Source organism: Amblyraja radiata, chromosome 5 (assembly GCF_010909765.2).
Source record: "Amblyraja radiata isolate CabotCenter1 chromosome 5, sAmbRad1.1.pri, whole genome shotgun sequence".
NCBI classification, from domain to species: domain Eukaryota; kingdom Metazoa; phylum Chordata; class Chondrichthyes; order Rajiformes; family Rajidae; genus Amblyraja; species Amblyraja radiata.
This window is the reverse complement of record NC_045960.1, coordinates 65,721,987-65,746,401: the sequence shown is the minus strand read 5'-3', so window position 1 is coordinate 65,746,401 and position 24,415 is coordinate 65,721,987. Positions and strand designations below refer to the sequence as shown.

General features: G+C 42.5%; 1 protein-coding gene across 2 annotated transcripts in view; it reads right to left on the bottom strand.

Annotated features, from left to right (window-relative positions):
* Positions 1 to 24,415, bottom strand: part of kif3c (kinesin family member 3C) — a 131,291-nt gene that overhangs the window by 1,931 nt on the left and 104,945 nt on the right. For both annotated transcript variants that reach the window (XM_033021419.1, XM_033021420.1), the window contains exons 6-9: positions 22,194 to 22,312; positions 20,127 to 20,243; positions 16,813 to 16,915; positions 4,200 to 4,369 (exon numbers count right to left, since the gene is read on the bottom strand). In XM_033021419.1, coding sequence (XP_032877310.1) covers positions 4,200 to 4,369; positions 16,813 to 16,915; positions 20,127 to 20,243; positions 22,194 to 22,312 — 509 coding nt within the window. The remainder of the gene's footprint in view (positions 1 to 4,199; positions 4,370 to 16,812; positions 16,916 to 20,126; positions 20,244 to 22,193; positions 22,313 to 24,415) is intronic.

The following is a 24,415-nucleotide window of genomic DNA, read 5'->3' as shown; positions in this document are numbered from 1 at the left end:
TTAGAAAGGAGATGAGGAGGAATTTCTTTAGTCAGAGGGTGGTGAATCTGTGGAATTCATTGCCAAAGAAGGCTGTGGAGGCCGTCAATGGATATTTTTAAGGCAGAGATAGATACATTCTTGATTGGTATGGTTGTCAGGGGTTATGGGGAGAATGCAGGATAATGGGGTTGAGAGGAAAAGATAGATCAGCATGATTGAATGGTGGTAGACCTGATAGGCCGAATGACCTAATTCTGCTCCTAGAACTGATGAACATGAATTGCTGCCATATTAATAAACTTTATTGCTTTTTTGCACTGATAATCATTCTGAGGAGTTTAATGACTTTTTTACTCTTGAGTAGGCCATTCCCCATTGAGATTGAAAAGACTAGGCTTGTATTCACTGGAGTTTAGAAGGATGAGTGGTTTTAAACTGAATAAGGGGGGTGGGGTGTCGAATGGGCTAGTGGAGGATGGAGTTAAAGGGAAAGGGTTTCTTAAATGTGTGAGCGTAGAGACAGAGGGGTGTAAAATGAGGGTAGAAGCAATGTGAAAAGTAAAAGTGGCAGGCCGGCAAATCCAGGGCAAAAATCAAAAAGGGCCACTTTTCAGCATAATAGTATAAGGGGTAAGAGTGTTGTAAAAACAAGCCTGAAGGCTTTGTGTCTCAATGCAAGGAGCATTCGTAATAAGGTGGATGAGTTGAATGTGCAGATAGCTATTAATGACTATGATATAGTTGGGATCACGGAGACATGGCTCCAGGGTGACCAAGGCTGGGAGCTGAACATCCAGGGATATTCAATATTCAGGAGGGATAGAGAGAAAGGAAAAGGAGGTGGGGTAGCGTTGCTGATTAGAGAGGAGATTAACGCAATGGAAAGGAAGGACATTAGTTTGCAGGATGTGGAATCGGTATGGGTAGAGCTGCGAAACACTAAGGGGCAGAAAACGCTGGTGGGTGTTGTGTACAGGCCACCTAACAGTAGTAGTGAAGTTGGAGATGGTATCAAACAGGAAATTAGAAATGCGTGCGACAAAGGCAAAACCGTTATAATGGGTGACTTCAATCTACATATAGATTGGGTGAGTCAAATTGGCAGGGGTGCTGAGGAAGAGGATTTTTTGGAATGTATGCGGGATAGTTATCTAAATCAACATGTAGAGGAACCAACGAGAGAGCAGGCTATTTTAGACTGGGTATTGAGTAATGAGGAAGGGTTAGTTAGCAGTCTTGTTGTACGTGCCCCCTTGGGCAAGAGTGACCATAATATGGTTGAGTTCTTCATTAGGATGGAGAGTGACATTGTTAATTCAGAAACAATGGTTCTGAACTTAAAGAAAGGTAACTTTGAGGGTATGAGACGTGAATTGGCCAAGATTGACTGGCAATTAATTCTAAAAGGGTTGACGGTGGATATGCAATGGAAGACATTTAAAGACTGCATGGATGAACTACAAAAATTGTTCATCCCAGTTTGGCAAAAGAATAAATCAGGGAAGGTAGTGCATCCGTGGATAACAAGGGAAATTAGGGATAGTATCAAAGCGAAGGATGATGCGTACAAATTAGCCAGAAAAAGCAGCATACCGGAGGACTGGGAGAAATTCAGAGACCAGCAGAGGAGGACAAAGGGCTTAATTAGGAAAGGAAAAATAGATTATGAAAGAAAACTGGCAGGGAACATAAAAACTGACTGCAAAAGTTTTTATAGATATGTGAAAATAAAGAGATTAGTTAAAACAAATGTAGGTCCCTTGCAGTCAGAAACAGGTGAGTTGATCATGGGGAACAAGGATATGGCGGACCAATTGAATAACTACTTTGGTTCCGTCTTCACTAAGGAAGACATAAATAATCTGCCGGAAATAGCAGGGGACCGCGGGTCAAAGGAGTTGGAGGAATTGAGTGAAATCCAGGTTAGCCGGGAAGTGGTGTTGGGTAAATTAAATGGATTAAAGGCCGATAAATCCCCAGGGCCAGATAGGCTGCATCCCAGAGTACTTAAGGAAGTAGCTCCAGAAATAGTGGATGCATTAGTAATAATCTTTCAAAACTCTTTAGATTCTGGAGTAGTTCCTGAGGATTGGCGGGTAGCAAACGTAACCCCACTTTTTAAGAAGGGAGGGAGAGAGAAAACGGGGAATTACAGACCAGTTAGTCTAACATCGGTAGTGGGGAAACTGCTAGAGTCAGTTATTAAAGATGGGATAGCAGCGCATTTGGAAAGTGGTGAAATCATTGGACAAAGTCAGCATGGATTTACAAAAGGTAAATCATGTCTGACGAATCTTATAGAATTTTTCGAGGATGTAACTAGTAGCGTGGATAGGGGAGAACCAGTGGATGTGGTGTATCTGGACTTCCAGAAGGCTTTCGACAAGGTCCCACATAAGAGATTAGTTTACAAACTTAAAGCACACGGCATTGGGGGTTCAGTATTGATGTGGATAGAGAACTGGCTGGCAAACAGGAAGCAAAGAGTAGGAGTAAACGGGTCCTTTTCACAATGGCAGGCAGTGACTAGTGGGGTGCCGCAAGGCTCAGTGCTGGGACCCCAGCTATTTACAATATATATTAATGATCTGGATGAGGGAATTGAAGGCAATATCTCCAAGTTTGCGGATGACACTAAGCTGGGGGGCAGTGTTAGCTGTGAGGGGATGCTAGGAGACTGCAAGGTGACTTGGATAGGCTGGGTGAGTGGGCAAATGTTTGGCAGATGCAGTATAATGTGGATAAATGTGAGGTTATCCATTTTGGTGGCAAAAACAGGAAAGCAGACTATTATCTAAATGGTGGCCGACTAGGAAAAGGGGAGATGCAGCGAGACCTGGGTGTCATGGTACACCAGTCATTGAAAGTGGGCATGCAGGTGCAGCAGGCAGTGAAGAAAGCGAATGGTATGTTAGCTTTCATAGCAAAATGATTTGAGTATAGGAGCAGGGAGGTTCTACTGCAGTTGTACAGGGTCTTGGTGAGACCACACCTGGAGTATTGCGTACAGTTTTGGTCTCCAAATCTGAGGAAGGACATTATTGCCATAGAGGGAGTGCAGAGAAGGTTCACCAGACTGATTCCTGGGATGTCAGGACTGTCTTATGAAGAAAGACTGGATAGACTTGGTTTATACTCTCTAGAATTTAGGAGATTGAGAGGGGATATTATAGAAACTTACAAAATTCTTAAGGGGTTGGACAGGCTAGATGCAGGAAGATTGCTCCCGATGTTGGGGAAGTCCAGGACAAGGGGTCACAGCTTAAGGATAAGGGGGAAATCCTTTAAAACCGAGATGAGAAGAACTTTTTTCACACAGAGAGTGGTGAATCTCTGGAACTCCCTGCCACAGAGGGTAGTCGAGGCCAGTTCATTGGCTATATTTAAGAGGGAGTTAGATGTGGCCCTTGTGGCTAAGGGGATCAGAGGGTATGGAGAGAAGGCAGGTACGGGATACTGAGTTGGATGATCAGCCATATTGAATGGCGGTGCAGGCTCGAAGGGCCGAATGGCCTACTCCTGCACCTAATTTCTATGTTTCTATGTTTCTATGAGGGGGGATCTTATAGACACATATAAAATTATAAAAGGTCAGGACAAGCTAGATGCAAGAAAAATGTTCCCAATGTTGGGCGAGTCCAGAACCAGGGGCCACAGTCTTAGAATAAAGGGGAGGTCATTTAAGACTGAGGTGAGAAAAAACGTTTTCACCCAGGGAGTTGTGAATTTGTGGAATTCCCTGCCACAGAGGGCAGTGGAGGCCAAGTCACTGGATGGATTTAAGAGAGAGTTAGATAGAGCTCTAGGGGCTAGTGGAGTCAAGGGTTATGGGGAGAAGGCCGGCCCGGTTTATTGATAGGGGACGATCAGCCATGATCACAATGAATGGCGGTGTTGGCTCGAAGGGCCGAATGGCCTCCTCCTGCACCTATTTTCTATGTTTCTATGAGAGTATTATCTGATTTGATTGGATCTCACATGATCAAATGCTTTTCACTGTATTTTGTCACTGTATACATTGCCGACACCCTTTATGAACAAAGGTAATATGGGATATTACGTATATAGAGTCTTGCATACTTGTTCTGTATGCAAACAAAGAACCTCACTGTACGAAGTACACGTGACAATACAGCATCAACCAAATATCTTGGTGCACGTGGTAATAGTGAACCAATACCACCAAAAGCAGCCATTAAGAGTTGAGAAATTCTCACCATGATCTTGACTTCCTCACTCTGGCTGTGGTTGATCGATCTAGGAAATTAGAACTGCTGTGGTGTAGCTCTCCTCCAGTGGCTTCATGTAACGACTGTGATCGTGGGATCTCCAGCTCAAACACTGTGGGTGTTTCCATGTCTAATTCTAAGAACAGAATGTTTTCAGCCTGCGCCAGAGAGGAAGGAGAATCACAAGTTATTGTACTAGTGCGTCAATGCTGATATGCAATGCAATGGCTCTGAAGTAGCACAGTCCAGTCGTACAATATGAACAATTCAACGCCCCCCACATAGATGGTCATAGTCACACAGAATGGAAACAGGCACTTCAGTCCAATTCAAGAGTCTAGACAGTGTTTTATTGTCAGATGTCCCAAAACTGAGCAATGAAATTCTGACTTCTAGCAGCAGCACTAATTGTAAAATCATGCTGACCAAGATGTCCCATCTAAGCTAGTCCCATTTGCCTAGATTTGGCCCAATCCCTTCACACCTTTCCTATCCGTGTACCTGTCCGAGTGTTGTTCTAATACTGTTATTGTACCTGGCTCAACTACCTCCTCTGGCAACTCGTTCCATATACCCACTACCCTCTAAGTGAAAAAGTTGCCACTCAGCTTCCTTTTATATCGTGCCCCTCCTATTAAATCTTGCCTACTGCACGTTATTCTAACAATGTGAAAATCCCATGAGGCCATGGCTTTTAGCTGTAAGTTTCACAGGGCAGCAAGAAACTGATGTTTCTGAGTGATCACACATTGAAATTTGGAAATGTCATTTTCAGTTGTAAGTGTATTAGTTGCCACAGTTCTTCACAGCAGCTGCCATCTTTGCAGCATACATTTAACTGGACTCAGCATAATGCAAGCAACATTCTTCCTGCTTCATGGGATGAATACTAATGATAAATGTGGAAATGATAGGAGAGTGCTCATTGGAGATCGGAGAAAACCTCGAGAGATCAATGGAGATCAGTGTCATTGAGAGTGAGCAAGGGATATCCTCCAGGGCTGCAGCCAGATAAATGCTCCAGGCAGGAAGTTGCTGGACAGGTCTCCAGAAGGACATGAATACCCTCTCCAAGAGCATACATTTTAAGAAACCTGTAATGCAGTAAATACCAGATCTGGCTGATCTTATGGGTAAAATAAAAAGTACAGGAAATCTTTGTTCCTTGTAGTTAGATTTTGGGTGAATTTCAATAGACAATAGGTGCAGGAGTAGGCCATTTTGCCCTTCGAGCCAGCACCGCCATTCAATGTGATCATGGCTGATCATCCACAATCAGTACCCCGTTCCTGCCTTCTCTCCATATCCCTTAACTCCGCTATCCCTAAGAGATCTATCTAACTCTCTTTTGAAAGCATCCAGCGAACCAGCCTCCACCAGAGAATTCCACACACTCACAACTCTCTGTGTGAAAAGGTTTTTCCTCATCTCCGTTCTAAATGGCTTACCACTTATTCTTAAACCATGGCCCCTGGTTCTGGATTCCCCCAACATTGGGAACATGTTTCCTGCCTCTAGCGTGTCCAAACTCTTAATAATCTTATATGTTTCAATAAGATCCCCTCTCATTCTTCTAAATTCCAGAGTATACAAGCCCAGCCGTTCCAATCTATGAACATATGACAGTCGCGCCATCCCGGGAATTGACCTCGTGAACCTACGCTAAACTCCCTCAATAGCAAGAATGTCCTTCCTCAAGTTTAGAGACCAAAACTGCACACAATACTCCAGATGTGGTCTCACTAGGGGCCTGTACAACTGCAGGAGGACCTCTTTGCTCCTATACTCAAATCCTCTTGTTATGAAGGCCAATTCGCTTTCTTCACTACCTGCTGTACCTGCATGCTTACTTTCAATGACTGATTAACAAGGACCCCCAGATCCTGTTGTACTTCCCCTTTACCCAACTTGACACCATTTAGATAATAATCTGCCTTCCTGTTTTTACCAAAGTGGATAACCTCACATTTATCCACATTAAACTGCATCTGCAATGCATCTGCCCACTCACCCAACCTGTCCAAGTCACCCTGCATCCACATAGCATCCTCCTCACAGTTCACACTGCCACACAGCTCTGTGCCATCTGCAAATTTGCTAATGTTATTTTGGATTCCCTTCATCCAAATCATTAATATATATTGTAAATAGCTGCGGTCCCAGCACCGAGCCTTGCGGTATCCCACTAGTCACTGCCTGCCATTCTGAAACGGACCGGTTAATTCCTACCCTTTGTTTCCTGCCTGCCAACCAATTTTCTATCCATGTCCGCACCCTACCCCCAATACCTCTAATTTTGCCCACTAATCTCCTGTGGGATCTTGTCAAATGCTTTCTGAAAGTCCAAGTACACTACATCCACTGGCTCTCCCTTGTCCATTATCCTGGTTACATCTTCAAAAAATTCCAGAAGATTAGTCAAGCATGATTTCCCCTTCATAAATCCATGCTGACTCGGACCGATCCTGCTACTACTTTCCAAATGTGCCACTATTTCATCTTTTATTATTGACTCCAGCATCTTCCCCACCACCGATGTCAGGCTAACTGGTCTATAATTCCCTGTTTTCTCTATGCCGCCCTTCTTAAAGAGTGGGACAACATTAGCTACCCTCCAATCTACAGGAACTGATCCTGAATCTATAGAACATTGGAAAACTATCACCAATGTGTCCATGATTTCTAGAGCCACTTCCTTAAGTACCCTGGGATGCAGACCGTCAGGCCCTGGGGATTTATCAGCCTTCAGTCCCATCAGTCTACCCAACACCATTTCCTGCCTAATGTGAATCTCCTTCAGTTCCTCTGCCACGCCAGATCCTCTGGCCACTAGTACATCAGGAAGATTGTTTGTGTCCTCCTTAGTAAAGACGGATCCTAAGTACCTGTTCAACTCATCTGCCATTTCCTTGTTCCCCATAATAAATTCACCCTTTTCAGCCTTCAAGGGTCCAACTTTGGCCTTAACTAGTTTTTTCCTCTTCACATACTTAAAGAAGCTTTTACTATCCTCCTTTATATTCTTGGCTAGTTTACCTTTGTACCTCATCTTTTCTCCCCATATTGCCTTTTTAATTATCTTCTGTTGCTCTTTAAAAGTTACCCAATCCTCTGGCTTCCCGCTCATCTTTGCTATGTTATATTTCTTCTCTTTTATACTCTCCCTGACTTACCTTGTCATCCACGGTCGCCCCTTACTCCCCTTGGAATCTTTCTTCCTCTTTGGAATGAACCGATCCTGCACCTTCTGTATTATTCCCAGAAATACCTGCCATTGTTGTTCCACTGTCATCCCTGCTAGGGTAACTTTCCAGTCAACTTTGACCAGCTCCTCCCTCATGGCTCCATAGTCCCCTTTGCTCAACTGTAATACCGACACCTCCGATTTACCCTTCTCCCTCTCAAATTGTAGTTAAAGCTTATCATATTATGGTCACTACCTCCTCATGGCTCCTTTACCTCGAGTTCCCTTATCAAATCCAGTTCCTAACATCCAATTACATTGAAAATAGAAATGTAGACAAATTGGATGTGTTGTTTTGCTGATGACATTATTTGGGGGAGATTTACACAGGGAAATAAGTGGTAGGATGAGTGAAAGTCTTACTGAAAAATTGAGTTGAATTTCCCAACGGGTTGAAGCATACCAAAATGTGTGCAAAATTACGCTCCTTCATTACCCCATTTTGAACACATTTGGAACAGCACAAGTTGTTAGATCTCATCTGGTTTTGATCTACATGAGTCTGGACACATCAATGTGGCTGACTAACAATGGCCTGCTCAGTTCAGGAGCAATGAAGGATTGATAATAAGTGTGGGCATTTCTGGTAATATTCACATTCCATAACTGAATCTAAAATAAGATACCTTCGTACTTTACATTGCAGACACTGCATGCCTTTTCTCAGATATTCAAGTGTAGCTCACATGCAAACATATGTTCCAGATTGATTTTGCATTATGTTAACTTGCTGAAATGAATGTCTTATCCATAGGCTTAAGACCAAACATTTGATCAGAAATCAGATCACACTTCAATTTTATTTTTCCCTTAATGCTGTAAAACTCTGTTAATCTGACATGCAGGGGACTTTGATGGAGCAAGACTGATGGAGCAAAGGTGTTTCAGACTATTAGATGTTGTTCCAATTACTGATCTAAAATACTTTCAATCAATTGATTTAGATGTTGCATAGTGGTATAATATTTTTTTCAAGGAACCCAGTTAGTTCCAAGGGGCTGCGAGAACAGAATGTGTGAAAAATTTCAAGGGAGTGCGGAAAAACAGGGTGCATGTCAGTTTAAAGGGAACATGGAAGCCAGGCCCTCGGGTGATCAAGGGAGAGCAGAAACTGGGGTCCCGTTATGTTTAAGGGAGAGTGGGAACTAGAACCCTAGTGTGTTATCCTAGTTGTATTGTATTGTATTGTATTGTTAAAGAGAGAAGGGGAACTCAACCCGAGTGTGTTAAAGGGAGAGTGGGAACCAGAACCGTGGAGTGTTGAAGGAAGAACAAGAACTGGGGTCCTGGGATGTTAAAAGGAATGCAGGAACCAGCCTCCCAGTGAGCCAGATGCTGAGCTATAAGGATTTACGAACAATTGCACAGATGAGTATAGGAGTTTTACTGTCATCCCACTCAGAGTTCTTATTCAACTGTTATGCTCACATTACACAGCAGAGGGAGGTGCTGCGTTATTAAAAACACATTTGAAATTTATATTACAGATATTTTTTGATTGAGCACTTGAACTGCAAAGTTTAACACAATGGATATATGCATTATAAATTTGGAGGGGGCAATCTGCCTAGTTTAAAGGTCGGACAAAATTTTATTACATGCCCAAGCTGACCCCAATTTTGAGAAATTTGAAGCCTTCTCTTTTTGAATGTTGGCGGATCAATTTTATTGCCAGTGTTTTCATTCTTTATTTTAAGTTCCCAGAAAGCAGGTGACATTATTTAACATCATTGGAAAAGCAAAATAAATGTTGATGGTCTTTCACACAACATCAGTATGGGAGCCATTTTCAAAAATAATTCAATTTGGCACCTTATTTACAAAACATGGGGGGGGGGGGGGGGGGGGGCAGGTGCAAATGCATTGTGATGTCAGCAGCTGGGCAACCCTAATTCTTTTTTAAATGACAGATGATCGGAGACAGAAGCGGCTTCTGACTCTCTGGAAAATCACAGCTGGAATGAGCGCAGAATGAGGGCGGGGGATAGGAGGGGCAGGGCTTCACGAGCTGTGCCGGCAGTGAGGAGAAGGTTCAGCGCGTGAGGTGCCGCTGCCCCGAGATCTGCAGAACAAAGATCCTATAGCTGAGCTGAGCTGTAGAATCTTTGTTCTGCAGAACATTCTCGTTCTTTCTGCGCCTTTTGAAGATCTGGCGGGGGGGGGGGGTGGCGAAAGTACCTCGTGGAAAACTGCGCATGCGCGTTGACAGCAGCTGCATTAATCCACAGTGGCGGGGCCTCGATTGGCGGGCAAGTGGGCATTGTGACGTCAGCAGCTGGCAAGTGCCGATTATTTTTTAAGTGAGTTTTGTGAACAACTTTATTCAAAATCTGGGGAAATAATTGACTGAATTTGGAGAGGTTGATTTCTGAAATAATGAAATCATCCCAACCGAAATATGTACGCGTTTTTGCGTCTGGTTTTCGAGGAAATACGTTTCAAAGGCAAAATGACACACACCCACACACACATAGTTTTAAAAGTATATAGATAGATAGATGTTAGTGAAAGGAATAGTGTGAAATGGTTATGAATGCACGATTTTACCATTCAGAGACATGGAAGTTCAACAAATTCCATATCACATTCCATAACTACCTTAATTATCTAATTATACACTGGAGAATATTTGGCTGGGAGTGTTCTCACCATTTATCTCACTCCATTCCAAATTTGAATGCTTTTTGCAAGAGTTTGAATCAAATAAAAAGACCTACACCATTCTATTAACAATAACTGAGCTGAAGGAGGTTAAGACAAAAAAAAAAGTTGACAAAACTGTTCTCACTGATCTCAGCAACTTTCTACAGCAGCAGTCAATAATTAATCATCGAATATGATGAGCATTAACAAGAAGAAAATTCAAAGCAGGGGAATTTTTTGCTTTCACATCCAGTATGAACGGTTACTTTCACTAACATTTTGGAAACTCTGTTCTAGCTGCTCAGAATGCTCAAGCCACAGTATATGCACAGGCTCAAACATTCACAAAGGTCTAGGAGCAGAATTAAGCCATTCAGCCCATCAAGTCTACTCCGCCATTCAATCACGACTGATCTATCTTTTCCTCTCTACCTTGCTCTTCTGCTTTCGGCCCATAACCTCTGACACCAGTACTAATCAAGAATTGTGTAGATCAAGATAGATGATTACTCTTTGAGACAAGGGGTAAACATTGCACAAGAGGCTATCTCCATGCAACCTACACAGTGATCGTTTAGAGGAAAATGTCAGTGTTCGTGAATCATCCTTCCTAATGAGACCAAGGTACTGCAGAATGAGTTTGTCATTTTTATGTTTTTCTTTTCTGAGAACTCTGGGCAGCAATGTGTTGGGCTACTTTATAAAAAAATGCCTGCTTACAATTCTCCCTCATTTGTGTCACTTTAAATTTAAAGAGCTGGCCAAGGTCTTACTAAAATTCAAACAGTATTTCTGAGAATGAAATTTAAAAAACTCAGCCATTGTACCAACTAGCCATAAAATACATTTTACAATACATTTTGATGCTCCTCTATTAACAGCAATGTATGTTTGTTGTATCATTTGTAAGCAGTACCCAGATTAGATTGAACTGTTTGGTGGTTGATCAAATAAAAAACATGTGATGTGAGAGGGGCGCTAACATCTGAATATGATGCTCAAAAGGTGCAATGAACTATCTTCTCTTTGCACCTCTAGTTTAATGGATAATTATGGGTAGGCTCAATCAAAAAAATGGCAGGCTCTCCTGTGCATTCAGCTCATGGGCTGGTTGAAATCCAACCCTGGGAAAATGTCTCAGGCTCATCTAAACATAGGAATCTCATTACAGACAGAATTTCCATTCATAGAATCACAGTGGTACAGCATGGAAACAGGGCCTTTGAACCAATTCTGTTTCCCAAGATGCCTATCAATGTTAATCTCACTTTCCTGCATTTCCTGCACCCTCTATTCCTTTCCTATCCAAATGGTTTTTAAACGGTGAGATCTCAATTGCCTCCACCATTTCCTTTGGCAGGTTGGTTCAGGTCCAATCAGAACCCATGTGACAAACCTGCCCCTCAGATCTTTAAATATTTCCTCTCTCACACTAAACCAATGTATTTGAGTCTTAGTCTCCTCTATCCCAAGAGAAAGACAAACCATCTCCAAAAAAGACTGTGACAATCTCCAAAAAAGAATGTGACTATCTCCAAAAAGAATTATATATTCATCTGAGACATCAGTTTATTTCAAGGGAGGTGGCTGGGGGGATTTTTTCTGTCCCGTGCCTGGGTTCTGAGAAGAGCCCTGTAGCTTGAGCAAATAAAAGCAGTCTAAAGGGCTACGAGCTGGATATGGTACAACGTGGGTAGTTGGTTGTCGACCTGGTCTCATGAAGAAACTGAATTAATCCTGCAGCAAACATGGTCAAACGGGACTGATTAACGATTAAAGCCCATTTTCTGTCAGTCTGCTGTGGTTGCCACCAGCTGTGTGGTCTTTTTTGCAACAGCAAGTGCCAGGAGCAGTGTTCAGCAATGCGTTGGTAACAAATGTTTCATGCGGATATGTGAATATCCTCTTGACTTTCGACACTCAACTGGGTCTTGTGTAATTTAACGGCGTTGTTTAAGAGGAATCCACTAATTTCATGAAGTTTCCACGGTACCGGTGTTAAAGCTTCCCTCAAACAAACAGCAACAGAATCCTTGTGCTCTTCTAGGCTGTGTGAAATCGCAACTACACTTTGTTGCAGGGAGAATTAATGCAGATCCTTATGCTCCTGCAAACTAGTCATCGAGTCAAACAGTGTGGAAATAGGCCCTTTGGCTCATCAAATATATATATGCTATCAAGGGATAGTCAGCACATATATAATGGGATTAGTTCAGGATTAGTATAAAATATTCAATTTATATTAAGCTTGAATTTATCCTATTTTATTCTCCCCACAGATTTCTCAAATTCCCTCTAAATTCTACAACATTGTAGAATTTAGAGGGAATTTGAGAAATCTGTGGGGAGAATAAAATAGGATGAATTCAAGCTTAATCACCCACGTGTAAGGGGCAATTTAAAATATTCAATGAACCTTCTCATCTACACGACTTTGGGACATGGGAGGAAACTGGAGCATCCGAAGGAAATACGTGCTGCCATGGGCAGATTGTGCAAACTCCACACTGACAGCATCCATGAGTAAACCCGGGTCCCCAGATTTGTGAGGTAACAGCTCTAATGACTGTGTCACTGTGCCACTGTGCCACTGAATACCCTAAATACTAGTGTACTTATTTTAGACTTTTGACTTCAGAGATAATAGATTTATTTGGTATACTATTCTGATTGCTTGAAGAGAACAATTTTATTCAGAAAGATCACTCCCTAAAAACAAACTTAACATGTGTAAATAGACACAAAATGCTGGAGTAACTCAGCGGGACAGGCAGCATCTCCGGAGAGAAGGAATGGGTGACGTTTCGGGTCGAGACCCTTCTTCAGACAGAGAGTCCCGAAACGTCACCCATTCCTTCTCTCCGGAGATGCTGCCTGTCCCGCTGAGTTACTCCAGCATTTTGTGTCTATAATCTGTGTAAACCAGCATCTGCAGTTCCTTCCTACGCATTCCTTGACATGTCCAAACAGCACAGCCACTTCCTCACCTCTGAAAGTATCTCCTCTTCCATGGTGTGTAAGCAAGAACTGCAGAAAAGGTAGAAACAAAAATGCTGGAGTAACTCAGCAGGTGAGGCAGCATCTCTGGAGAGAAGGAATGGGCGACATTTTGGGTTGAAACCCTTCTTCAGACTGATGCCAGGGGAGGGGGCAGGACAAGGATAGGGAAGGTCTTCTATGGTCTCAGACACAGCTGCCACTAATTCTGACCACTACCCTGTAGTCTTCACTACCTTACTATATTTCTGATTTCATGCCAGAGAAAAAGAAACTCTTCCAAATCAATCAGAAATCCCATTCACACTCCCACTCTGCCCCACTCCACGACTTTAACTCTGCCTGACATTTGGCCATACTTTCACAACACTGCTGCAGCTGTTCGTTTTCAAAGCATATCTTCACTTCCTCCTGTGTCATTGTCGTTCCTGGTAAAACCATCACAGTTTAATATTTAAATATTTCTTAGCTCTTTACTCTTGTGAGTCCAAGGGAGTAAATTAAAACATACGCATTGAACAACTGACTGAATCAAGCAGCACCAGATCAAACTTAACCATATCAGCCTCCACAATGCTTTAGACTTCTCTGCCAAATGGTCATAACTCTGGGGTTATCTTGGATGGAAACAACACTGTTCCTCAGATGTAATCACATAATTGAAACCTATTGCATATGTCTCTGATGCTTCTTTTCTAGTCATTACCATCAAACCTAAGTTCTCCCCACCCCCACTCCTCAAATGTTTGACTTACATCCAGTATTACGTCAGACATTGCTGCCTCTAACTAATTAGTTAGAAAATCAAAACCATCATTTCAAGATGTCACTCATCTTCATGGCCAGTAACCATGATCTGAATGTTCTGTTCAATTCTAAGATATACTGCAAAATGTATCCACTCACAGCTTGGGCTGCATCCTTAACACAAACTACCTCCACCCATCTCCTTTGCTTGTGTCAAAAGCATTAAAATATGACCATAATATTTGCATTACAACTGTTGTGGTGGGCAGTACATGTGCAGATGACCCACTTTTCACGCCTGTGGTTTCTGGATGACCAATTTCTATTTGATCATGGTTCAATTGATAAATACTTCAATCATGTACAATTGCTTATCTTTTAAAAGTTGGTACAAAATTAATAATGGCACAAAATTTATATTTTTACGAAAACTTTATGGTAACTGAAAGCTTTTAACATCTATTATAGGCTTGTAACATTTTAATATATACTGTTGGTGTAGAGGCAGCAGTGGAACCTTGCGCACCTTCGGAACTAAAAGGAGAGGTGGTATAGTGGGAGAGGTCATGAAAGGCCTCAGTTGAGGATGAGGTGTGCATTTTGGTGAGCCTCTGGCTTCCGGTGAGGAGGGTGAACTCTGTTTGGGTCAGATGCGTTTTTCTTTCCTCTTTCAGGAGATAACGGATGTGGAGGTTAGGGCAATGGTTTGCTCTTTGTAGCAAGATGTGGGAGACCGGGGACATTTCCATTATTTATGGTGACTATACCTGGGGGAATTGTGTCCAAGTGCAGGTCCTGTTACAACAAATGTGGAGCAGGTGGAGCTGCAGATAGATTTACAATGAAGCACCCGGGATGCGGAAATTATCAACCAGAGCAAATGTGAGGTGTTGCACTTTGGGAGTTTGAATGTCTGAAAGAGAGTGCATACAGTTAATGGCAAGACCCATAACATCATTGACATGCAAAGGGATCTTGGAGTCCAAAACACAATAAAGGTGGCAACAAAAGTAGATAGGGTGGTAAATAAGGCATATGGTATCTTTGCCTTCATTGCTAGCGACCTTGAATGTAAGGAAGTGTATATAGGGCTTTATCTACAGAGGAGGTTACCAGAATGCTGCCTGGATTAGAAGGTTTCACCTACAGTGAAAGGTTGGATAGACTTGGATTGTTTTCTCTGGAACATTGGAGGTTGAGGGGAAATTTGTTAGAAGTCTATAAAATAGATAGAGGCATAGATAGGGTAGGCAGTCAGAAGCCTATCTCCAGGGTTGAAATGTCCAACAACAGATGGCATAGTTACATGGTGAGAGGGGGAACGTTTAATGGAGATTATGCAGGGCAAGTCTTTTTATTCAGAGTGCAGTGGGGGCCTGGAATACATTGCCAAGGATGGTGGTGGAGAAAGATGTGATAGTGGTGTTTGAGAGGCTTTCAGATAGGCACATGGATGTTCAGGAAACAGAAGGATATGGATCATGTACAGGCAGATGAGATTGGTTTAACTTGGCTTCATGTTCAGCACAATCACAGTGGACCGAAGGGTCCATTCCTGTGCTGTACTGTTCTATGTTCTATGATATCAAAAACAATAGAGCATAGGTTCAATGTTCAAGGAAGGAGTTTTAAGGGGATTTGAGGAGAATGTTTTTTTAAAGCAGAGGGTGGTTGATATCTGGAACTCGCTGCCAGAGGAGGTGATGAAATCAGATACAATTATTAGGTTTAAGAGTTACATAGAGTGGACCTTGAATAGGTAGGGCTTAGAAAGATACAAACCTAATGGGGGCAACTGAATTCATAGTCTAGCTCCTTTACAAATTTCCAACTCAATTTACAAATTCGCAGATGACGCCACCATAGTGGGCCAGATATCACAAAATAATGAGATGGAGTACAGGAAGGAGATTAAGCATGCCATAACCTGGTGCAAGACAACAACCTTTCTCTTAATGTCAGCAAGACAAAGGAGATAATGATCGACTTCAGGAAGCAAAGCGGTACACATACCCTGGTGATATTGACGGCGCTGAGATAGAGATGGTTGATAGCTTCAAATTCCTATGAGGAAATATCACCAGCAACTTGTCCAGGACTAGCCATATTGAAGCAACAACCAAGAAAGCACCCCAACGCCTCCACTTCTTTAGAAGGCTTATGAAATTTGGCATGTCCCCAACAACTCTCACCAACCTGCAGATGTGCCTTACAAAGCATTTTACAGGATGCAAAACAGCATGATTTGGGAACAGCTCCATCCAAGACCACAAGAAATTGCAGAAAATTATGGACGCAGCCCAGACCATCACGCAAACCTTCCATTTCTCCATCTACACTTCACGCTGCCTCAGCAAGGCCGCCGGCATAATCGAGGATGAGCCTCACCCCGGACACTCCCTCTTCTCCCCTCTCCCATCACACAAGAGGGACAGAAGTGTAAAAAACAAATACCTCCAAATTCAGAGACAGTTTTTTCCAGCTGTTATTAGGCAACTGAACCATCCTATCACTAACTAGAGAGTGGTCCTGAGATACAATCTACCTCTTTGGAGACCTTCGCACTATTTTTAATCAGACTTTTATGGACTTTAACTTCCACGCAACATTATTCCCCTTATCCTGTATCAGTACACTGTGGGCGACTTGAATGTAATCTTGAACAGTTTTTCCACTGACTGCAACAAAAATGTTTTTCACAGCACCTCAGTACACATGACAATAAACTAAATTAAAACGAAACAAATGGGATTAGTGTTGATGAGCAATAAGGGTTGGCATGAATGTGGTGGACCAAAGGGTCCATGCCTGTGCTGTGCAACTCAATGACTCCTTATTGTGATTATAAAATGGATCTGAAAAAATAACTTTTTGCAAGCATTTCCCGACTTGAGGACAAAAGCTATTTCGATGCAACATAGAAAGGTCTCGGCAGTCCATTAAAATCTTATCAGATAATTTATCTCTTACGCGATATCTGGGATGAATGCCCATTGCCATAGCAACTCTGGCATACTGGCTGATTGGTCGCTTGTAGCCAACTGCAGACGTAGACCGTTTCTTCATTTGGTGTCTGGATAAAAGAAAACAGATTGTACAAACATAAAATGTAGTAACAGTTTTCACATGCTTTATGTACCAAATGAAGATCTTTCAATAGTAAGATTTGTAATATAACACCAGTGATCACATTTGAACTCATGTGCCACAAAGTTAATGTTGTTCAACCATTTTTTTTAAAAAGGTAGAAGTATCAATGAATTCATGAAATGTTGCTGCTTATGCTAAAATGAACAGCAGCAAAGCTTATGACAAAATAAAGACCTTAAACATTGACTTTCCACACTTTCCCAATGATGGAGGTTGACACAGAAAGCATCTCCAACTTGTCCTGCTTTCGTATAAATGTTCCCAACAACACATAGTTTGATAGGAATGAAAAATTAAGCATGGTTAGAGAAGCAAGAATGTAGGATGAGGGAGTCGGGTGGCAGGCTGTGAATATAAGGAGATTTGACAAGTGTGCACATTTAGGGATTGCACAGTCTAATCACCTTCAATCCACAGCTTGCCACCCCCATCCCCTCATCCTGCATTCATGTCTCTCTGACCGTGCTTAATTTTTCATTCCTATCAAACTATAACTGAATTAGGGAGCATTGATACACGTGAACATTGATGCATCTGAATTGATCAGCTTGTGTCGCACCTTATTTTCAGGCCCCCTGTTATTGGAATTTGCAAACCATTAACACATAATTGTTTTTTTCTAGGCAGAAGGTTGGAAATGCAACTCTATGAAGCCAGCAGCAGCACTCATGTAAGATGGCAAAGTGATCCTGGAGGCAGGGAGAGATCAGAGTTAGAAAGGAATGCACCGTTAAATTCAATGAAGATAAAAATCCAGATAGACAAACTTGGTTTATTTCCTCTGGAATGCCAGAGATTGAGGGGAGAACTGATAAAAGTATATACAATTATAAGAGGCATAGATATGGTAGCTGGTCAGAACCCTTTTCCTGGGGTGGAAATGTCAAAGACATGATATTAAGGCAAGTAATATCACAACTTTTAAAAAACATTTGGTCAGGGACGGATAGGATAGATTTAGAAGGTTATGGGCCAAACACAGGTAGTGGGACTAGTATAGATGGGGCATGTTGGGGCATGTTGGTTGGCGTGGGCAAGTTGGGCCGAAGAGCCTGTTTCCACGCTGCATGACTATGCCTCTAGAGCACACAGCTTGAAGGTAAGAGGAACAAAGTTTAAAGGAGATGTGTGATGCAAGTTTTTTCATTCGAGAGAGGTGGGTGCCTGGAAGGTGCTACAAGGAGTGGTGGTGAAGGCAGACATGATAGCTATTGAAAGGCACATGGATAAGTAGGGAATGGAGGGATATGGATCATGTGCAGGCAGAGGAGATTAGTTTAACTTGGCATCATGTTCCGGTGGGCGGCGCGACTCTTGTCAGCAGCGGCCTCTGCAGTCCGTCTGTCTTTTTATTGTTTTCTGTCTTGTTTCTATGTAGTTTTTATTGGTTTTTTTTGTCGGTGTATGTGTGTGTGGGGGGGGGGGGGAACTTTAAGGTCTTTCCCCTGCACGGGAGACCCGACGGGTCCCTGGTGGGAGACCGCTTTTCGGGGCTTCCGCAACGGCGACTTCTCCCGCCCGAGTTGCGGGGTTGAAGATTACCTGGATCGGGGCCTACATCACCGCCCCGCGCGGCTTGGAATGGCCGCGGGACTTTGTGAGCGCCCGCCGGGGCTCCAACACCAAGAGCCCGCCGGGGCTCCAACACCAAGACCCGGTGCGTGGCCTTGCATCACCCGGCGTGGCTTTAATGGCTGCGGGACATTTAACATCGCGCGCCGGGGGCTTTGACTCTGTCTTTGTCTCTGACATGGGGGGGAGAGGGGAGTGCAGGGGAGAGATATGTTTTTTTTTGCCTTCCTTCACAGCGAGGAGAAGATGCGCTGTGAAGGATGTTTGTGTAAATTGTGTTGGGTCTTGGGTCTTTTTTGTTTTGTATGTATAGCTGCAGAAACGGCATTTCGTTTGGACCTCAACGGGGTCCAAATGACAAATAAATGTATTGTATTGTATTGTTCAGCATGGTTGTTGTGTGCAAAAGGGCTTGTCCCTCCTCTGTACTTAGAAACATAGACATAGAAAATAGGTGCAGGAATAGTCCATTCGGCCCTTCGAGCCTGCACCGCCATTCACTGTGATTATGGCATGTACTGTTCTATGTTCTAGATATGCAACAGCTCCAATCTTTTAATTTTAAGCAACTATTGGTTAATCGAAACATCTGCCTCTCTAATATAATTTTCATGTGCCATCACCACAATAACTAACTTCCTTTGCGCTTTGAGCTTGCTTGCCATTGGCATATATTGGAAGTTGAGGTGTTGTTGTTTCTGAATCCATTGTGGTATTGACATATAAAGGTTTCCCTTCCCCCTCACCACAGGTCAGTGAGGTTGGAAAACTATCATCAAAGGGCCAAAGTTTAAGGAATAAGTTTAAGAATAACTTTTCTCTGTTGGATATTTGGGATTTGTCATTCCTTCTTTCCCCTACTCAAGATGTTTGTTAACCTTGCATGTGAGGCTGAGGGGAGACCTGACAGAATGATGACAAACACAGATAGGGTAGACAGTCAGAACCTTTTTTCCAGTGTAGAACTGTTAAAGATCAGAGGGCTTAACATCGTGAGAGTGGCAACGTATAAAGGAGATGTCTGAGGTGGCGACAGTAGAGACTGATGCAAGTGGGGCCTTTAAGAGGCTTTTAGATAGACAAATGGTTATGCATGAAATGGAGGGTCATGGGTCATGTGCAGGCAGAGCAGATTAGTTTAACCTGGCATCGTGTTCAGCATGGCGATTGCAGACCAAAGGGTCTTTTCTTGTGTGGTACTGTTTAGTTTCAAGTTACAGCATAGTATCAGGCCCTTGGACCCATCAAATCCACACCAACCATCAATCACCCATTCACATTCGATCTACGTTACCGCCCTTTCTCATCCATTCCCTACACACCAGTGACAATTTACAGAGGCCAATTAACCCACAAACCTACAGGTTATTGGGATATGGGAGGAAACTGCAGAACCTGGAGGAAACCCACGCAGTCACAGGGAGAATGTGCAAAATCCAAGGTCAGGATTAAAGCTGGGTGTCTGGCGCTGTGAGAGAGCAGCTCTACTAGCTGCACCACTGTGCGGCCACTGTTCGATAAGAAAGAGTCTAACTATAATCTAAGACTAAACAGAGACTTACTTGTCAGCAGGCACCAGAGGCAGAAATTTCCATTGATCCTCCTCACAGTCAAAACACAGCCGGTTCATGATTTTATTTTTCTCTTCAGGTGGAATAAAATTTTCAATAATCAGATACCTGTGTAAGACATGGGTAGAAATGAGTGAAACATGATCATAATTTTTGCCTCTTGCGATAGACAGTTTCAAATGTCGGAACAACTCATTGTACTAACCATAAGATGAAGTTGACACATATGATAAAGAACAGATTACTGCGGCAAAGGATAAATGATAAAATACTGCAGCAAATATGTCAGCAGAACTTGCAATGTGGGTCAAAAATTAATTAGAAGAAGACAAAGCTAAACCACAATGAAAGAGAATCCCCAAAATCAGACCTTCGAGTGAACAGTATGGAAATAGAGCAAGTCAATACAATTGTTCATTTGAACAGTTTAAGAACATCAAATGGCTGAAACAACAAATAAATTGAATAGGGACCAGTAACTGTATACAAGACATTCATTAGCATGAGAGTGTTTTTGTGCAATTATAAAATGAAGCCAGTGACAAGATGTAGAATGCACAAGTGTTTTAGGTGCTCAAGCGCAAGATAGCGAGGTGATAACTGGACCTTGAATCCTGAAGAAGAAGAAGATGAAGAAGAAGAAGAAGAAGAAGAAGACTTGAGGCATTTGAATTATGATCTACAGACACAGATTGAAAATTAGTTGGGACAAGAAGAATGAGAAGATCCTTGAGCTAGAAGAAAAGAAAGACACATGACACATTGTGGGGTGCAACATTCAGGAATTGGGGACAAAATGCTGGTTTTGTTCGTATGGGGAAAAGGAAGAAGTCATCAATCCAGAAGTGGGAAACAAACATGTAGTTTCCAGATCACAAACTAAATACTTACCATTTTGCTCATTCATCCATTTGGACAGACCCAATGTCCCCACAGGATCATCCAACTCTTGATAATACAGTTCTAGGCATTATTGTGTCCCCATTATTTTATTGAGGCCATATGTTAAAAGAATATTTTCTCTCAGACAGCTTCCTGTCTTCCAAAATTTGCCTTTCAATAAAAGGGCCATGTAAATGATCTATCCTTGCAATTAAGATACAAATTGTTGGAGTAACTCAGCGGATCAGGCAGCATTTCTGGAGAACGTGGAGTGGCGATATTCCAGGTGAGTACTCTTTTTCAGACTGACATGAAATGTAAAGCCAGAAGGAGGGATATAGATGAAAGAGGACGGGGGAGGAGGAAGGGATAAAAGAGGGTAGGATCATGGGAGAATTGTTGTGGGGAGGGGAAGCAGAGATTCATTCAGATATGTTAAATTGACCCTTGATGTTGCATCGGGGACATCAGCCAAACTCCACGAGGACCTCATTTAGTTTTCCTTCAGTTACAGGAGTGGGGCAGGCTGGGCACATCCATGTGCCTGCACGGCTGGCTATTGCTAACAGCAAACATTCATGAGACTGCGCTCGTATTTGTAGAGAGCTTTCTGCTAACTTTACTTCAGGAGGGACAGGGTGTCAACTGGACCGTCCCCATGCACATAGATAATGTCTCATGTTGGCAATCTCTTCACAAGCCTCTCCACGTCTGACAGAGCACACCTGCACCCCTTCCTCCCATAATTGGTCATCTATTCATTCAGTTACAACACTCTGCTGTCGTTGCTGGAGTATTGTTTGCATTGCTGTGAGTCCCTTTTAGAGCTGTCTGCTGTGATAACACCTGCTGTACTACCCTGCTGAGAACATGCAACATGAAGTCACATTGCGTTAATTGTCATATGCACAGGTACGGTGAGGTTCAGGTGCAATGAAAACCTTACTCGCAGCAGCTTCACAGGCACACAAGAAAGTCAAACTAAAACCGACAATATTAGATTCAGCTTTCAGCAATGTTAGGTTTCCCCCATTGCACGGAGAAACTGGACAAAAAAAATCAGCGTAGCCTGTGCATGAATTCAGAGCTCTTTACATGACCCACAATGCCGTTTTAATGTTGAAAATAAATGTGGAGCGATTGTTCGGTCATTGTTTCCAAATGTCCTGAACTTACTTGAGTTTGAGCTCCCGCGTCAGTTCATTCTGGACATGCTCCAGGTTCTGTCGCTCCTTCACATGTTCATCCTGTAGGTCCTGAATCTCAGCCTTCACAGCCTCGAGCTTCGCAAAGAGCTGCAGTGGGATAAAGAGGAACAGAAGACGGGAGAGATGGGAATCATTTTCATCAGAATAAAAAACTCGAACGACCTTTGGTCCACATCTTCAAAACCAAAGGATTGTGACTGCAACTGTAGAAAGTATATTGCAATTTAAAATATTTGGTTTAAAGGTTTTACTTTGTAAAATACATTGTTTTTAATAATAAAGTTCAAAATATTTTGTGTTACGTACCATTTAACTGTCACCAAATTTATAGTATTAATTAAATATTCTTACACTGTAACCATGGGTTTACCCTGACTTTTTCGAGGAACAACGCTGTCTTTGTTTAGTTTCTTTAATTTAGAGATACAGCATATAAAACAGGCCCTTCAGCCCACCGGATCCACACAAACCAACAATCACCAGTTCATACTAGTTCTTTGTTATCCCACTTTCGTAACCTACACACGAGGGAGAATTTACAAAAGCCAATTAACCTGCACATCTTTGGAATGTGGGAGGAAACCAGAGCACCTGTAGAAAACCCATGCAGTCACAGGAAGAACATGCAAACTCTGTACAGAGAGCACATGTGGTCAGGATCAAACCCAGGTCTCTGGCACTGTAAGGCAGCAACTTAACTGCTGCACCACCGTGCCACTCTGTCCTTCATAGATCTACTCTGAATGTGCAGTTTTGGTCCCCAAATTTGAGGAAGGACATTCTTGCTATTGAGGGAGAGCAGCGTAGGTTCACGAGGTTAATTCCCAGGATGGCGGGACTGTCATATGTTGAAAGAATGGAGCGACTGGGCTTGTATACACTGGAATTCAGAAAGATGAGAGGGGATCTTATATGAGATTATTAAGGGATTGGACACGCTAGAGGCAGGAAACGTGTTCCCGATGTTGGGGGAGTCCAGAACCAGGGGCCACAGTTTAAGAATAAGGGGTTAACCATTTAGAACGAAGATGAGGAAACAATTTTTCACTCAGAGGGTTGTGAATCTGTGGAATTCTCTGAAGGCAGTGGACAGTTCTCTGGATGTTTTCAAGAGTTAGATAGAGCTCTTAAAGATAGCAGAGGCAAGGGATAAGGGGAGAAGGCAGGAACGGGGTACTGATTGTGGATGATCAGCCATGATCACAGTGAATGGCAGTGCTGGCTCGAAGGGCCGAATGGCCTACTCCTGTACCTATTGTCCATTGTATAAAGGATCCAATGTTTTCATTTATAAAATGGAAAATCGCCATGTACACAGACCCAGACGGAGAGATTATCCCACCTGTTAACTGCTCACATGTTTGCAACAGACGGACACTTGCAGCTTGATCAATTGAATTGAATTGATTTTATTAGGGACAGTGCATATTAATAAACATTTGCATGTAATATGCAAGATTGTAGCCAGTAGCTAATTTCCATCTTTAGTCCCAACACAAGGTAAACACATCCCAAACAAGGTAAAAACAAAAGACAAAAACAAAAACAAAACAAACAATAAAGTAAAAAAGTAGCAATTAAAGAGTACCATAGGTTATTTTTAATGTAGATTATGATTGCAATTTTGATATTGCAGTAACCATATTTTTAGATGTTTGGTAAATGAGGTAAGGGTTGGCAGATCCCGTATGACGCATGGTATCGCGTTCCAGGTCTGCGACGCTCGATATGAAAATACTGACTGCCCAAAGACACTTTTCCTAAACAATCAGATGAATTACTGAGGTGAGGAGCATCTGTTCCTTTATAAGCCAGTCAGCCACCGCAGCAAGAAACACCATCATCAGCAAATGAGGAGGAATGTCTCGTTTGACAAGATGTTGATGTATTTTTATACGTTTTTTTTTCCTTTCCACAGTTGCTGGCAAAAGTACTGTAAATAGAAATTTAGACAAAAAAAAACTGGAGTAACTCAGCGGGACAGGCAGCATCTCTGGAGAGAAGGAATTGGTGACTTTTTGGATCGAGACCCTTTTTCAGATGCTGCCTGTCCCGCTTAGTTACTCCAGCATTTGGGTCTATCTTCGATTTAAAACAGCATCTGCAGTTCCTTCCTAGACCAATAGAAATTTGATGAGATGATTTCAAGATGTTGGGATATTTCTCAGTACATCTGTTCTCTGAAGAAAT